The sequence below is a fragment of the Propithecus coquereli genome, unplaced genomic scaffold (genome assembly GCF_000956105.1).
Source record: "Propithecus coquereli isolate 6110/MARCELLA unplaced genomic scaffold, Pcoq_1.0 Scaffold91, whole genome shotgun sequence".
Taxonomy (NCBI): Eukaryota; Metazoa; Chordata; class Mammalia; order Primates; family Indriidae; genus Propithecus; species Propithecus coquereli.
The window spans coordinates 481,607-497,765 of record NW_012155396.1 but is presented as its reverse complement, the minus strand read 5'-3'; the positions used below and the strand labels follow the sequence as shown (position 1 = coordinate 497,765).

General features: G+C 40.3%; 1 protein-coding gene across 1 annotated transcript in view; it reads right to left on the bottom strand.

The window, feature by feature from the left end:
- GHR (growth hormone receptor) overlaps positions 1 to 16,159 on the bottom strand; it is a 301,616-nt gene that overhangs the window by 146,916 nt on the left and 138,541 nt on the right. Inside the window, exon 2 of the mRNA XM_012664727.1 lies at positions 12,463 to 12,543. Within this exon, the coding sequence (XP_012520181.1) occupies positions 12,463 to 12,532 (70 nt within the window). The 5' untranslated portion in view covers positions 12,533 to 12,543. The remainder of the gene's footprint in view (positions 1 to 12,462; positions 12,544 to 16,159) is intronic.

Here is a 16,159-nt window from a genome sequence, read left to right as displayed (position 1 = left end):
GAGAGACATTTGGATCCTATTATGACCCAATCTCCAGCAGTAACTTGTGTGTCCCAGTGAATATCAATTCCAAGAATACAGGAATGCATAGACCAAGGAGAAGAAAGGAACCTTAGGCATTGTCTTGTCTATCAGCTTTCTGTCTCTTTTTAAATTGCTAAATTATTTGTTCAAATGAAATATTTCATGGAAACCCACTGTGTAAAATCAAAACAATTATTACATGAAGCTGTGTAGAAGCTGTGTTTGGGCAAGGATGGGACACCAGAGTGCCCTGGCAGGTCAGCTCTGCACACCCAAATCTTCATCTTAGCCCTGCCTGACCTAGAAACTCATTCTACTTTGGGATAATTGTAATTGGCATACAGTAGTTTCTCAACACAGCAACCTAATTTTCCTTGTCCTTCCCCTCTTGATGAGAAGATAAATAAAGAATAAATTAGCCTTTACTGAAAACCTTTCACCAGCAACTGTGCCAGCTACTTGACATGCTATCTCATTTAATTCTCATGGACGGCATTCGGAGCAAGAATGAATGGATAAAGAAAATGTGGTATATACACACAATGGAACACTATTTTGCCTTAAGAAAGAAAGAAATCCTGTCATTTGCAACAACGTGGATGAACCTGGGAGACATCATGCTAAGTGAAATAAGCCAGGCACAGAAAGACAAATACTGCATGATGTCACTTACATGTGGAATCCAAAAAAGTCAAACTCACAGAAACAGAGAGTAGAATGGTGGTTACCAGGGGCTGGGGGCGGGCAGGAAATGGGGAGATGTTAGTCAATGGGTACAAGAGTTCATTTAGACAGGAGGAATAAGTTCTTGAGATGTATTACACAGTAGAGTGACTACAGTCAATAATAATGTATTAATATATTTGAAAACTGCTGCAAGATTTTTATTTTTTATTTATTTGTTTTCTTAATCCCATGACAGATTAACTGAGGTAGATTTTAAGTAATGTCACCACAAAAAGAAATTGAAGTATGTAAAATGATGGATATGTTAATTAGTTTGATTTGATCATTCCACAGTGTATACATGTATCAAAACATCACATCATATACCATAAATATGTAAAATTTTTATTTGTCAGTTTTTTAAAAAGATAGAGATGGGACTACTGAGAAGTTAAATAATATTCTCGGAATCAAAGGGTCGAAACTGATAGAGCTAAAATTCATACTTGTATATATTTGATTCCCGAAAGCTACATTTGATCTATGATATTATTTTACCATGCTATCTAAACAGAACTTTGGCTCCTGACTTAGCATCAGAAATAGATGCCCATTTGCTTCTACAAAATTAGCCATGCCTCTTAAAGTTTCTCTTTAAAAATATATAGTATTTTATATAATATAAATATTATTTTAAGTAATATATTAATAATTAATATGTCATATAATATTCATATTATACGCAGAATAACGAAGGCTAACATTGAAAGTCTAAGTACTATATTAAACTTAATGAATCTGGATCTTAGAGGATTTATAGTTCATGGAATCACCTCCTGTCTTTTTGACATAATATAATTCTTTAGCTAGGCTGATGAAGGAAGCCAAATGCAACTTCCAGACATCAGTTTTAAGTTCCTATAGAAGTGAATACTCTAGTTAGTTAGCTGTCATGAGAATCCTGTTTTAAAGCAACGAAATTTATTTTAATTGGTATCTGTTACAACACAATTATTTCTGGGCAAAAGTTTAATCTAGAGTCTCTAGATATCAAAATTCAAGTTCTCCTGACTTTTATCTCTTGGAACGTGCCTGTCCATGTCGATGTTCACGTGTTCGTGCAACAACGAACAGCCACAGTTCTGACCGGCCACAGTCCCAAGCAAGCTCCTTAGCACAGTCATAAGGTACATAAGGTACATCCAAGCCTAACCCTACTGACGTCCCCAGCCCCACCTCTTGCCTGGCGCATGCAGTGTTATTTCTGGTACACACTTGTTCTATCCCATAGTACCTGTCGCACCACAGTACGTGAGAGGGGGTCAGATGGCCTGGGTTGAACCCACGCTTCTGGCATTCACTAGCTATGCAGACTAGTTACTAAATCACTCTCGGTGTCCTTATCTAAAACAGGATAATAATGGAATCTTCCCCATAGTGTTGCCGTGCAGATGAACTGAGGTAACATGATAGAAAGTACTTACAACTGAATCCAGAATAATATTAACCAAGAATCTTAACTCCAATCTTGCTATCATTGCAATAAGTTAGTTTTAATTCTGTCTCTCCATAGCCCCAGCCCACCTAACCGGGAAACCGTGCCTCACTCTTGGCATCGTGTCTGCCATGCCTCGAGGGCACATTCAATTGAATCGACTCGCCCAGCATCACTTCCAGCATCAGAGTCAACTCACCACAGCCCGCTTGCTGAATTAATCAGAGTTAATTTTATTAGAAGCACAAGAACTAGTAAGTAAGGCTGCAATAAACCCATCCTCTAAACATTCATCGTTAAAACTATAAATATAGAACAGTGTCCCATTTTATAAACGTTTATGCTATCATGTCTTAGTTCTATCATTGACAACATTTTAAACATTAGAAATGTCTTCAAGGCAGTTTACTGTAGTCATTACTAAAATTACCTTTAGCTTCCAAAATTTCCTTGTTCAAACAAGCTGCTTCTTTTAGGCATATATTGTTACAAATCAAATTCTACATGCCTGTTTAGTTTGGATGTTTACTTAGGCCTCAGGTTTGCAGTAACTCAACTTGAGGCCAATAATAGTTATCAGTTATTGAATACTTTTGTGTTTTTCCTGTGTAATCTCAACAGGTGCTTTACTTGTATTACCTCATTGAAGACTTTTAAAAAGTCTTTCCTCCCACCTCAGATGAGGAAACTGAGGCTCAGAGAATGTAAGAAACTAGCAAAGTCACCACAGCAGGTGCTGTGTTTTGCTGATGCAGTTCCCTTTGCCATTTTTGTGCACACAGGCTTCCCCTGAGCTTTCACCCCCAACACCGAGCACCTCTGTCTGTGTATCAGCTGCCCTCGGGCTGCTGGAACCAGCTTTACCTGTTCTCGGACAGGTCATAGTGTCCAGGAAGTTATATATTTGGGGGGTCAGCTCTTAACCACCAACTGCGGATGATGTGGACAGCTCGAACACTGCTTCCAGAGGGGACAGAGCCAGATACCCACCTCCACCCACCCACCCCACCATTGGATAGTACTTGATATTACACCTTCCCCGTCTCATTTCCCTACTCTCCTGTCAGTTTCTCCCAGGAGCATTTTCTGATAATTCACTTTCATATGAATCCTCGTCTCAGCATTGGACTTCTGGGGAACTCAACCTATCTTACAGTTCATAAATGGGATTCAAAAGCAGTTCTGACAAAAGTCCAAGATAAATGTTCTGAAGTCCTTAATCTAAACTGCTTCTCCTGACCACAGCAGAGAAGAAGGAAACAGGAACCAGATGTGACTGGTGTGGAGCCTGCCTCTCACTGGTCCGACTCCTCCAGCATCTCTGCAGGTTCTCTGAGGACCAGCCTCTCCTCCCGCGGAGGAGGGAGCTCCGCTGCTGCTCCCTTCATCCTCTGGCAGGATAAGCCTCTGACTGATTACTGCCGCTCCAAGGAAGTGATAGTGGAGGGCAGGATCACAGCACCAGAGGGACTTGATGCATAACCGTAGGCAAATCAAACTGAGCTCCTATCAACCGACTTCAGAAATCAATCCAGTAATTTACACAGTACTTACTGAATGCCAGCTGTGGGCTCCGCGGTGCCACAGTCGCCTCATTACAGCCTGGAATTTTAGTCTTTCCACTTTCCCCTCTGCTTCAAGGCAAGAGTGACCTTCCCCAACATGAAAGGCTTCTGACTTTGGGGTAATAAAACCCACTTCCAACCAACATGTTGTAGAAATCACCCCCCAAAATTAACTGGAGATAGTTTCATTATAAATATATCTCATGTTAAAGTGCTTAATATTCTTCTATTTTTGTCTTTAATATTCTTCTATTTTATTCTCTTAAAGTAAGTTTTTAGACCTAAGAATACTGGCTTTTGACAACCATATACCAGAAATAAGACAAGACGGCCAGGTCATACTGGAAAGTAGTTATGCTTTTGCCTTCTACACCCATAATGGCTGTTGTATACACATCAGTTTGACAAGTAAATATAGCCAGAGAATGTACAGAAGTTAATCTACTTCCTTCAATTCCTCAATAAGAACATCCCAAGAAGCCATTCAGGCTTAATGATAGCTGAGTAGGGGGAGAAAGGCTAGTCAACCGTGCTCATGAAGTTCAGAGCAAACATTCAGAGTATGGTGCTGGCCTGGCTAATGAAGAAAGGTGGGCACCTTGGTATACCAGTTTGTCCACACAGCCAGGGTGGTCTGAGCATGGCACCTCAGGTACTTTGCTGCATTCTACTCCTAGCAAGCTGATCTGGCCAAACTGGGCCCTGACACAGGGCAGGGTTCAGCTGACTACGTTTCCCCTGTTACCTGATTCCTCTGCTTTCTTACAACACATCCTTTCCCCAGTAGATACTGTTAAGAAAAGTATGGCTCCTCTTGCTTCAACCAAAGAAGCAGTGTGTCAGTGGCAGGTAGAGAAGAAGGAATGATTTGCCCTAAATGTTAGGCAGCCACAAAAACGGTCCTTTCCTAAAAAACGACCTCTCATTTTTGGGGAAGACAAGGCTCCCGAAATACAGCGCAGTAAACATGATCAATTAAGTCTGCACTAAGGTGAATCTATTAATTCTTACACAAAGCATACAGCTATTGAGAAGTCAATTATTATTTTTCCTTCCACAAATTTGCAAGGTTTTGCTAAAAAATTAAAGGATATACAAAATGTCATTTTAAAAACAGAGATTAAGAAATTAAGGATTTTATCAATATAACATTGACTTTTAACCTTGAGAGTTTCATATTTCAAGATGAACTCTCATTGGAAAATTAGAAAACTCTGATATTTAAGGGATGGGGTTAAGAAAATTGACTGAACTATTCATAGGATCCCTAATCAAGGTTTTTGTAATCTAAAGTTCAATGTCCAAAGGGGCAAAGAAAATTTGGATTTGGGATCTGCAGTCCTTATTATGTCTGTCAATATTTGAGGAGCTTTAATCAGCTAGGTAAGGTAGAGATAAAGGTGGTGTCAGGGGATGGTGCTGAGTGATTAGTCCATTTAATGCAGAATGTTGGCCAGTGGCTGGGGTGTGGAGTACAGAGTTCAGTCACAGAGAAAAAGGTTGGCAAGACTAAGGAAGGGCATCAGGCTCCTAGGCATTAGTGTTTAGGGCAGAAGGTCCTAGTGGCATCTGGAGTATATAAGCAGGAAAATGAAATCATTCCATCCCCAGAGAAAGCCCACAAATCCTAGCTTCTACAGCTGTGCAGCTATTTCCAGACCCTTCCCACTATAAGGGGATATTAATTCAACCCCTGTCCTGCTCAGAACTGGAGACAGAGAGCATCAGTGGCAATTGTGGGAGAGGATTGGGGTAGCCCATTTCAGGATTTAGATACTGATGCATTTATTCACCCAACAAATGCAGGAAGATCCTCATCAGCATGCTAAAGGATAGTGATCAGGGATAAGCAAAGCACCCTATGGATTTTAAGGTCAAGGGAGTTTTAAATCCATAATACTTGATTACACAGGGTATGCAATGGCCATTTTGTCAGTCATTCAAAACCAATTAAATTGCATTTATTTCAAGCTCAATCCAGACTTGTCATACACTCAAAACATAGATGTCATTACAACTTCATTTAGAAGAGGGATACATAACAAATGCCACCCCATCACACACGCACCTCTCCACCTATCCCCTGTGCCTGCCTCTTGGTGAGAGCTTCTGTAAAAACATCCTGAAACATTTCCCCCCATGGTTGGGACATGGTCACCCTGACATGGAAATGCAATGCAGACACTGTTAATTTTAAGGCTTAAGGCCAGTTGAGTTGTTACATAAACAGAAACAGAGATTCCCGATAGATGTATCTGATTAAAATATTGTAGATTCAACTTGTGAACTACAGACGAGAGAAAACCGATTTGCAGCTGAGGCTGCAGAAGTGCTCCAAGCCCCAGGACCTCCTGGTCTGTCCAGCAGTCACCAGACAGGGCACTAAGGAATACTCGCTTTGTATGGTCAATTGCATCAGATATCAAAGTGTGTTTGTGTTACACATCATCCCCGACTTTATGCTGCTAACTACAGATGAGGAGGAAGTTTGCTTTGGATTTGAAGATGACACTATTGATAGCATTTAAAAACCCATGTGAGTATTGCTAGAAAAACAAAAATGAGACTGCAGTGCCTGCTGATCAGGAAAGATGAGGGTGGTTGGTCCTTCGGGTTGTGGCTGCTGGTGACTATGCTTGATGACAGGCGAGGTGCACAGCAGTATGCACAAGCAGTTGCAAGGAGCTGAGGCTAAGCCTCAAAAAGTGTCTTTGTTGATGGCTCTGAAATGCCTAAAATTCATATACAGTTTAAGATTAAAGTTTAAATTGAACTGGCTCTGGGAAAATAACCCATTGACTTCAATGCACGGTGAGGAAAAAAACACCAATTGTAGGTTCTTCCTGACAGCGTTTTCCTAGGGAAAAGGTGCTGGGTGGCAGAGGAACCCTGGACCCCTTGTTATGGAAAATGATCTCAGGCAGAGGCTGGCTGGGCTAGTCCAAGCCGACGTGGACCCCTGCACAGCTGAACCTAGCCAGAGGTAGACAACCAGGTATTCTTTGCCAGCATCACACACCCAAATACATTATGTCAACCTCATTCCTGTCTACCCCATAACAGGAGCCCCAGTTCAGGCTACTGAAAACTAAAGTGGTACGGAGACATTCTGCAAACCAGGACTGGCTCTTGTCCTGTAAAAGTTGGGATCTAAGGTAGAAGACCAGAAATATAGTCTACCATGGGCATGTGTGAATTTAACATTCAAGGTTTGGACTATTCTTGGGTGGTCCCAGTCCTTCAATTTACTAATTAGCTGAGGTGTGAACCTATTCACTCACAATGCCAGCTTCTCTGTAGGGTTAAGTCACTCAGCTACTTTGGAAGCCTAAGCAACCTCCCAGATTCTGCTCAGCACACAGCTTCCCTGCTCTCAACTCACCCTACATATATTTCATTGAGTTTCATGAGGTAAGTACATACTCTAGCAATGATAAAATATTTGGGAGTTTTTCCAGGTCTGGGGATATAGTCATAAATGTTAGAGACTACAACAGGGAGGGAATTGAGAGCACAGCAACTCACCGCATAGCAGCCTAAGCCTTACCACAGCTATGCTGCAGAGCTGAGTGCACAACCGTGGGACCCAGGCTAGGCACAGGCAAGAGGAGTTAGGGGAAACTGTACAAAAGTCAGGCAGCTTAGACACCGCTGTCACCCAGCCTCAGCATGTCTCCTCCCCCACAGAGCTGTTCTGTGCAAGTACCACTTTGCTACTAATAGGCTGAGCTGTGTTCCAGGACTGCACTGCATTAAAAATGAGTCATTGCCAATGTTGATAACATTAACTAAAAATGTAGAGACTTTGAAATGGATGGAGCAAGAAGGCACTGACAGTTCCCAAAGCCAAAAAGCCACAGGTTAATTGTACTCCAAGCACTGGTGATTCCATCTCCTCAATATCTCTCTCTGCGATCCATCTATTTTTATCACTTCCAACACACATTATCTCTCTCCTGACCTGTTACCATCACCTTCCTCATCCCTCTCAAATTCACTTTTTTTTTTTTTTTTGGGACAGAGTCTCATCAAATTCACTTTTTTCTATTACTAGTATTATTTTCAAAGTTAAAATCTAACAGTATTATTACCTACTTTAAAACCCTTTAATAACATCTAAGAGAATCACAATTAAATTATGGTTTACTTTTCTTCTTCTCTTCTACAGACTATGAGTTCCTTAAAGGCAGGAATATAAATTTAAAATTCCTCCTTGAATCCATAAAGGGGCTCAATAAAAACTTGTTGAAAGACTGTTTTGTGTCAATTTCTGCAAAGGTCTCACATCTTCCATTGGCATAATCTAGATTAACCTGGCCTACTGTGACCTGCTGTGACCTGCTGAATCCAACGTCAAAGCCTGCTTATGATACCAGGGGGACGAGGTGACATACACTTGCTGATGTACCTGGACTCAGTCCATAGCACTAGACCAGACTGTACACTTTCTTCTTGCCTCTGGATGATGGTCAAGACAGCAGCAATCTAAAGCTCTGTGGCTTTTCACCTCACTTCCAGTGTGAATGGAAGGCCTTGAATTGTTCATTCTTGAACACACTTAACAAGGTACACCCTTTACTATTCACCAACTGCAACCACGACTCTAAAACTTGTTTGAAATATATCAGATATGTCTTGGCAACCTCTCAGGGCTTTGTGGAACTTCTACTATTAGTGGAATAGGGTTTATTAAAAAAATTAAAATGTCTCTTCCACTGTGTCATTATTTCTTATTTGTTAACAATGAGAACAGAAGTGTATTTTCTTTCAAATAAAGTCTAGTGTCAGTTTGCATAGGTTTATGAAAAACATTCAAACATATACAGAAAACATTATTTTGGGGATCCTGGTTTCATTATGACGTGACATCTCATGCCCAATATAAGTTTCTTACCTTGAGTGGTATAGAATTTGCAGAACTTATCTTTAGAGTGATAAAATGCCAGTTATGTGTTTGCCTGCAAGCCTGTGTGTGTGTGTGTGTATGTGTATACACATAAAAATATACACACATAATTATACTTAATATACATAAATATTATATATGCTATATATAAATATTACAAACACATATACACAAATAATGTTCTATCATGTAGTTAGTGCTTTTGCCTGGCCCACAATTTTGAGGACTATTACTTGCTGGATATGGCATATACTTCCTCTCTCTTTTCTTCCTCTCCAAATACTATCCACTCTTCAAGGCCCAGCAAGTCTTGCTTTTTCCATGAAGCCTTGGCCATCTCTAGGCCTTCTATAATTTGACTCAAATCTACTGACCTAAATTTATTTCCAAGTGAATAATTACAAAGATAGTTCCCATATATCACACACTCTGGCCAAATTAATCCTATGTATTCCATAAAGTGCCCAAGAAATATTTGTCGAATGTTAAATAGAATCATTCATTTCCTAGCACAGTGCCCTGTCTATAGTATAAACTTAGTAACTGAATGAACTATTCTCCAGGGACATCTCATATCTATACCTGTGCACTTCTGTTTATGTTGTTGCTTTATCACATTGGCTGTTCCAGTAATACCCTCCTGTTCTTCTCAGCCCTTTAAAATCTTAACCCAGCATTCTAAGTACCGACTGAAATAATGTCAGCCTCCTTCATGAAGCTCTCTTTAATTCACTACAGTCAAGGTTACCCCACCCTCCCATTTTGATAGTTAATATACACTGCCTGATTTGTAACTCTTGGCATATATACCCGATCTCTTAACTCATGACAAATACCTTGAGGGGAGAATCATTGTATTCCTCATAGCCCTAGCTTCAACCATCAAAAACAGAAAGCTCTCAAGAAAAATCCGTACACTGACTTTGTTGAATTAACTATTCTAATCCACTTTCATCTATTCTTTTTCAGAGCATCTTGACCATTTGTCTTCATCACACAATCTAGACCTTAAAGCTGTATAGTCTTTCATTAATTTCTGGAAGTTCTTCATGTCGCAGCTAAGAACTTCTTTGGGGCAGGAGCTAGTCTACTTCCACCTTAGGTTACTGAGGTCGAAGGGGATGCTCAGGTGTGGACTCATTTAAATAGTAGAGATGAATGACCTAATCTATAATAGGAACTCCTTGGAAGAATACTTACACCCAGCAGATCTTTATGGCCATTTCTCCTTAGCAGTATCATTCCAGCAGCAGCAGCAATTTGATGCAACCAGTTGATAGGACAAACATGTGAAGCCATTTGAAAATGAGGCATTGTTATCATTCCTGATTTTAGTAAGAAATTCTCCCTGAGACTATGTAACCTGCTTTGAGGAGCAGATATGGAGCCTCATATTAAGGATGAGAGATAGAGAACATCTATTACAACACTTCAGCTAACGCGATGGCACTTTTCAATATTTAGTTCTCATTAAATTTCCCACAGGGCAATTAGATTTAACATAAAAAAAAATCCTCTCAGGACTAGTATATTTCTAATTGCTCATTTGCCCGAACAAGAAAAACCCTGCTCAAATGCCAGCTTTCCCCAGGCGTACACATCTGTCATCTTCTACCAGCTCGAGTGACTTTTCTCCAAGCGAAGCTTCCAAGATGACTTACTGAGCACTGCTTGGTATACATATATACATCTTTCACTAATCAAACTGAATTCAAGTAAATGGTTTGTAAAACTACAGTAGTATCTGTTTTTAAAAAATTCTTCACCTGTTATTTAGTCTGCCTTTTACAATTGGAAAGAAATAAAAATAAAATGATTTGGCTACAATCTAGACCTGGCAGAAAAAGAAATGCACAGCCCATAAATGTCATCTGAGATTGACCCATGTCATGTCATGTGCTAACTTTGGCTGAACCCATTAGATAAATGCCAAGAACTAGGAAATACACAAACACAAACATACACACACACACCCTGAGGCAAGCATGTACATACATGCTTAAACATGCTCACCTATATCTTCTTATGCAAACAACATAACCCATCCTTAATCCCAAGGCCATTTCAAGGAAGTATTCTGGAGTATGCACAAATTTGGAAAGAGGAATTTTGGTTAGCTCAACAAGAAAAAAAATGGAGGAGAAAAAATGTTTTTGCTTTTCTAAATTACTTCCTATGTGCATGTACCGGTAGGATATGTGATTTGTGTTTACTACGAACCATTGCATTTTCTTATGTTCTGCTCTCCCCAAAACAAACATACCAAAAAATCAAACAAAAATATTAAAAAGTAAAACAAAAAGCAAACATTAAAACCAGCTAATGATGTTTTTTCTCCACTCTCCCTATGAAGTCAAAGGTTTACTAAAATGCTGAAGCAGCTGAAATAGATGCTCTTGCAGATTCTCTAGGTCTAAAATGTAACTTGAGATCTATTCTCTCAGCTGGAGATGCATTTTTAATTTTCTTTAAAGATTTCCTATGCCATACTTTTCATTTCACAGAATCTTTAAATTCCTCACATCTTGCCCAGTGGAGTGAAAGTCACCTTAATGAAGAAAGAGGAGATTAAACTACCACGACTTTGGAACAGCAGAGGATCTCAGCTGTAATTCCTTGGCTCTGAACCAGGGTCTAAAACCAGCCATGGGAAAAGCTGCTGAAATGGAGCCTGCAATTCTCTCCGTGTTTGACTTGCATAGTGTTGACATTATAACACCAGAGAGACCCAAACATATTTCAAACAATTATGACTTATTTTCTATAAATATTTTTAAATTGCTTTAAAAAATAAAATAACATATTTTACCCTTCTCATTTGCTAAGTTACTGTGGTCACCCTCAGCGGCTCACTACTACAGATTTATTTTTGGCTAGAAGGTCAGGGAGGACATCTTAAGGCGCTAAGTCGGCTGTTAAGCTGTTGTTTTCCAACATGAGTAGTGCGGTGAGAAGGGAGTCCGCCACTCTTAAAGCAACAACTGAATTCAGTGTCATAACATGAAAGAAATACATTGTTTCTCTCCTCTGTTGAAGCCCAGGCAAAGAAAAATATCAAGTACTCAAGAAGATCTTTAAAAAGTCTCCTACCCCTTAATGAGCACAGTTTTCTTTCTGGACAGAAAAATCCTTCTTCCCTTTCCCTTTCATTGCTCTTCCTTGTTTCAGTTATGTCTGCTATGGAACACAGTTTAAATATATTGAGATTTCTCTACCAGGAGAAGGGTGTAAAAAAGGAGGGAGGATTACAGAGATGGCCAAGGAAGCTCATGATTTCTGGGTACATCATTCAAACATTCCAGGTGTCTCTTCCTTCAGACTAGCCGGAAAGTAATCAATCATCCAGCCAGTGAGAGGTGAAATTCATTTGAAACCTGCAATTTCCTCCTCAGAGAGTATGATTAACAAACCTAAATTCTGAGCTCTGAAAATAGACTATGATATCCTTAGTCACAGATAAGCTGAGTGAACAGTAGGTTAATAACCCTTCAGTGCAATTTCAATATCTCTCCCAGAGCCTGAGGAAGAGACCTGGCGTGTCTTCAACATAAATGTCCTCAGCATGATTTGTAACATTAATTTTTGATATGAAAACATCAAATGCCAAAGCTGGCTACTGTATTCCTCCTAAAAGATCCACAGAAAAGCCCTCCTAGTTTATGATTTTAAAAGCTAAAGCAAGTTTTGCTTGTCTACATATTTGCTGCCACTTAAAACTCTCATCTTTTAATTAAAAGAACTTGGATATAACAAAATTCAGTGTTGTTGCAAAACACTGGGGGTGGGAATGGGAAAGCAGAACTCACCCTCACTCCCAGAGAAAGCATCATTTGAGCCTGCCAGTGCCAAGGTCAACAGCAGCTGCCAGAGATCCATACCTGAAGGACCTGCAATCACAAAGAGAGTAAGGTAAAGCCAAGCAATTAAAAGCAGACCATTATCATGATATACTGTTTAAAGACTGCTTAAACCACGAATGAGCTGACATGTCAATTCCGGAAGGAATCCTAGTAAGTCTCTCATTGCCCTAGAGTCAGATATTGTCATACTTTTCATGAACACAAACGGCAGGTTATAATACATTTTACTTTCTGCGGGGGATCGCCTCAGGAAACGACATGAACACTAGAGATTTTCACATCGTGGCCCACAGCCATAGAACCACCTCACAGCCAATGACCCCCACACACTGCTTCAATAACAGGGCCAGTGTGGTTCACTTTAATTTAATCTGGAAATAGAAAAACTTGTCAGCAGTATCACCAAGCATGGGATCTTGAGCTGGACAGACTATAAAAGGAAAAACAGAGCAATCCACTATAATAGTGACATTTCTTAAGTCTGTTTCCCAGTGAATAAAAGAGATCAATTAACACTCAAAACGCTGTGCTAATGAGCCATCCTAAAGAATTTATCTAGAAGAGAAGCAGGAAGAAGCTGAGAAGCAAAAGAAAACTGTGCTGAGATGTCCTTCCTAGGACACGTTGTGTCCTTGTGGGTTTTTAGTTTTATTAGGAATTTGGGTACTGAAAGACCCAGGAAATGTGAACACCTCAGACACCAAGAGGGACCGGTTTGTGGCCTCGCTAGCCAACTGGAAGCCCAAGTGTGGCCACATCTGGAGACCTTCAGTCTAATGAACAAGGGAGTGGATAAACAAGCCTCAGTCAGCACACACCATCATCTAGAGGAAGGAAATAAGATTTTCTGGATAAAATATACCAGAGTGTCCATGCCTAGGATCTCTAGAGACAAGTTTGGGCTGCTTGAAAATGAACTCGGCACACTGCGTTTTGTAGAGCAGTGGCTGCGTCTGACAAGTCAAGCCAACTGCTTTGTAGTGCAGCTGCAACATTTCCATAAAACTGCACTGCTTGCAAGTCACTCAGGCATACCTGATCATCACACCAGCAACTCCACTAGGGCCTCTATTGGCCTCGTTTTTATTTCTGTGCAAACTTGACCATAATGAAATAGCCCACTTGGTATCCCTAATAAGGCTGAAATGATGAACAAAAATGTTTGTTTTCATGGGCCTACAGGCATGGTCTTCTGACAATGGCTGTGTGACTCCTAATAGAGATAAAATTGAAGTTCTATTCTTTCACTTCTAGACAGTGAACAACTTATTTTTTGTTGTTGTTGTTCCATATAACTTTATGTTTCTAAAAATTCTTAAGAAAACACATCTCTACATGAACCGAATATCTTCCTGCATCCAAATACTCATGTGCAAACCCACGTGCATGAGGAGTCCCCCTCCCATGCTGCCTCCCAGAGTCCCTGATAGGATCAAATGTGAAAGTGCAGATGAACACACTTTGTCAACTGCGAGATTTCAAACAAATGGGTGTCGTGGTTATTACGACATCTGTGTTTTTCATTCCTAACCTGGAAGGCCCTGGTCCGGTGCCCTTACATCATCCTCGTCTGCTTTGCAAATGTGAACCACTGAGCATCTCTCCCTACGTCCTTTACTCCTACGTGAACAGGCTATGTAATCAGTTGGAAGCCTCTGGCAGAAATATATTAAAAAGCTAAAAACAAATATAGTCTGAAAATGCCACCCTGTTTATAATTGCACATTTTATTTTCATTTTTTTTAGCGGGGAAAGCACTGAGGGACTGGAAGCTGTATATAGTGTTCATTTTACTAGTCATCTCCCAAGACACTTGGTGTCAGAGGAAGAAGGCTCCACTGGCACCTTCTGTCCTGATACCAGCTTGTAACCGTGAATCCCTAGTTCCCAGGCAGCCTTTTTTGCTCCCCAGCTGAGTAAGGATATGAACATGTTTGCATTTCTCAGAAGGGTGCTTTCTCTGGTTTGGAAGTCACCTCTTCAAACATCTCAAAGAGACCTAGCAGATGCCAGAAATAAGTGACCTTTGCTTCAGATGAATAGTAGATGACCCCCTCTTTAATCTCCAAACTTTTGAAAGCTGCTGGCTGGTAAATAAACTTCACTTCTCCCAAATCAGGAACTGCAATTATTATAATTCCTTTACAAGCCAAACACATCTCCATAGAACATGTTTTATCCTACAAAACAAAACAAACAAATCAGAATGCCCAAAGCACAATTAAACAGAAATTTGTTTGCACATTCCTATAGCAGAAAAAGAGGTGCTTAAAGCTGCCATTCTCCCCCACAGGAGATGAACACAGTTCGCTGTTGCCTTGAGCACTGCATAGGGACCTGACTCTAACATCTTGACTGGGAGCCAGGAGGAGGACAAAGAAATGTGGTTGGATTCAGTACGAGCTAATTGCTTTATTAGAATCTAACTCTCCCTCTTCCTTCCACTGATATTGGCTCATTCTAATTTTGGAAATGACCCCAAAAGTAGCCCCTCTGCACTCCCCTGGAGAACTCTCTAGTGCTATCACATGAGCCAGGCCAACAAACATTCCATTTGACCTGATTGTAAGCCGCCCACATCAGCCTTGCAGAGTGCCATGTGGCAGCTTCTAGTTGAGAAGGTCCTTTTTCTTTTATTAGGTTCTAGCTGAGATAAAATGTCCCTAAGAGAGGACAGAGTGCTAACACACAAAGTTTGGAACTTTAATGTAATCTATCAATGGCGTCCCAGATGTCAGGAAGAGAAAGCCCCTTTTTCCCCTTCCCCAAGCCCTTTACTCCCAGGCACCTAAACTTATCATACACATCCATTAACCCAGAATTACAGGAGTCCATCCAAAGTGCTGTCATAAGAGACCCTACTCATAAACTAAGAAGAGGCAGGCATCGTTCAGGGGACTCTACCAAATTGCACCTTAGCCTATTGGATTTTTATAGTTTGCAATATTTTCCTAGGGAAAATCCCTCTCTAAATTTCTTACGATATTAAAGCATTCTTTGGCTATAGCCTCATGGCAAGATTTTCAGCCGGAAGCCAAAAAAAATGGGCTTCTATTCTTGCATAATGGAACTCACACCATTTGTACCCTCAACGCCTGAGGCATTTTGCCTTTTCCCACTCCCTGTCTTAAGATAGAGCCAGTTGAAAGCCAGTGTAATCCAGCTGGCATGAGTTTTAAATCTGTAGACTGCCCAGCAGAGGAAGCCTCCAAATTACATAATTAGGCCTGTGATATACTGACTTATTCCTTGGCTATAAAATAGTCCATAAACACATGAGAAGAGATGAAGATTAGATATGATATTTTTTCCAACATGTTAAAACCAATTCCAGGCAAAGAAAGCAATTGGTTCAATTCTCTTTAATTTAAAATTAGCAAGTATTTGTTGAACTACTAGTTCCTGCTAGCACTGTGCAAGGCCCTAGGGGGACTGATGCAAAAGCCAATCAAAATCATAGTTCTCGACTTCAAGGCTTAGGCAACACAAGCACACGAAACCGGGAAAAGGGGCATATCTAAAAATGGAACATGGGATACGGGGAAAATCAACTACCTAATTGAGGGGCCTAAAATTATAACTAAATGACAGATACAATTGTGAGGGGTAAGGAAAAGTGAGAAGGGTTGTGGCAAACCCGTAC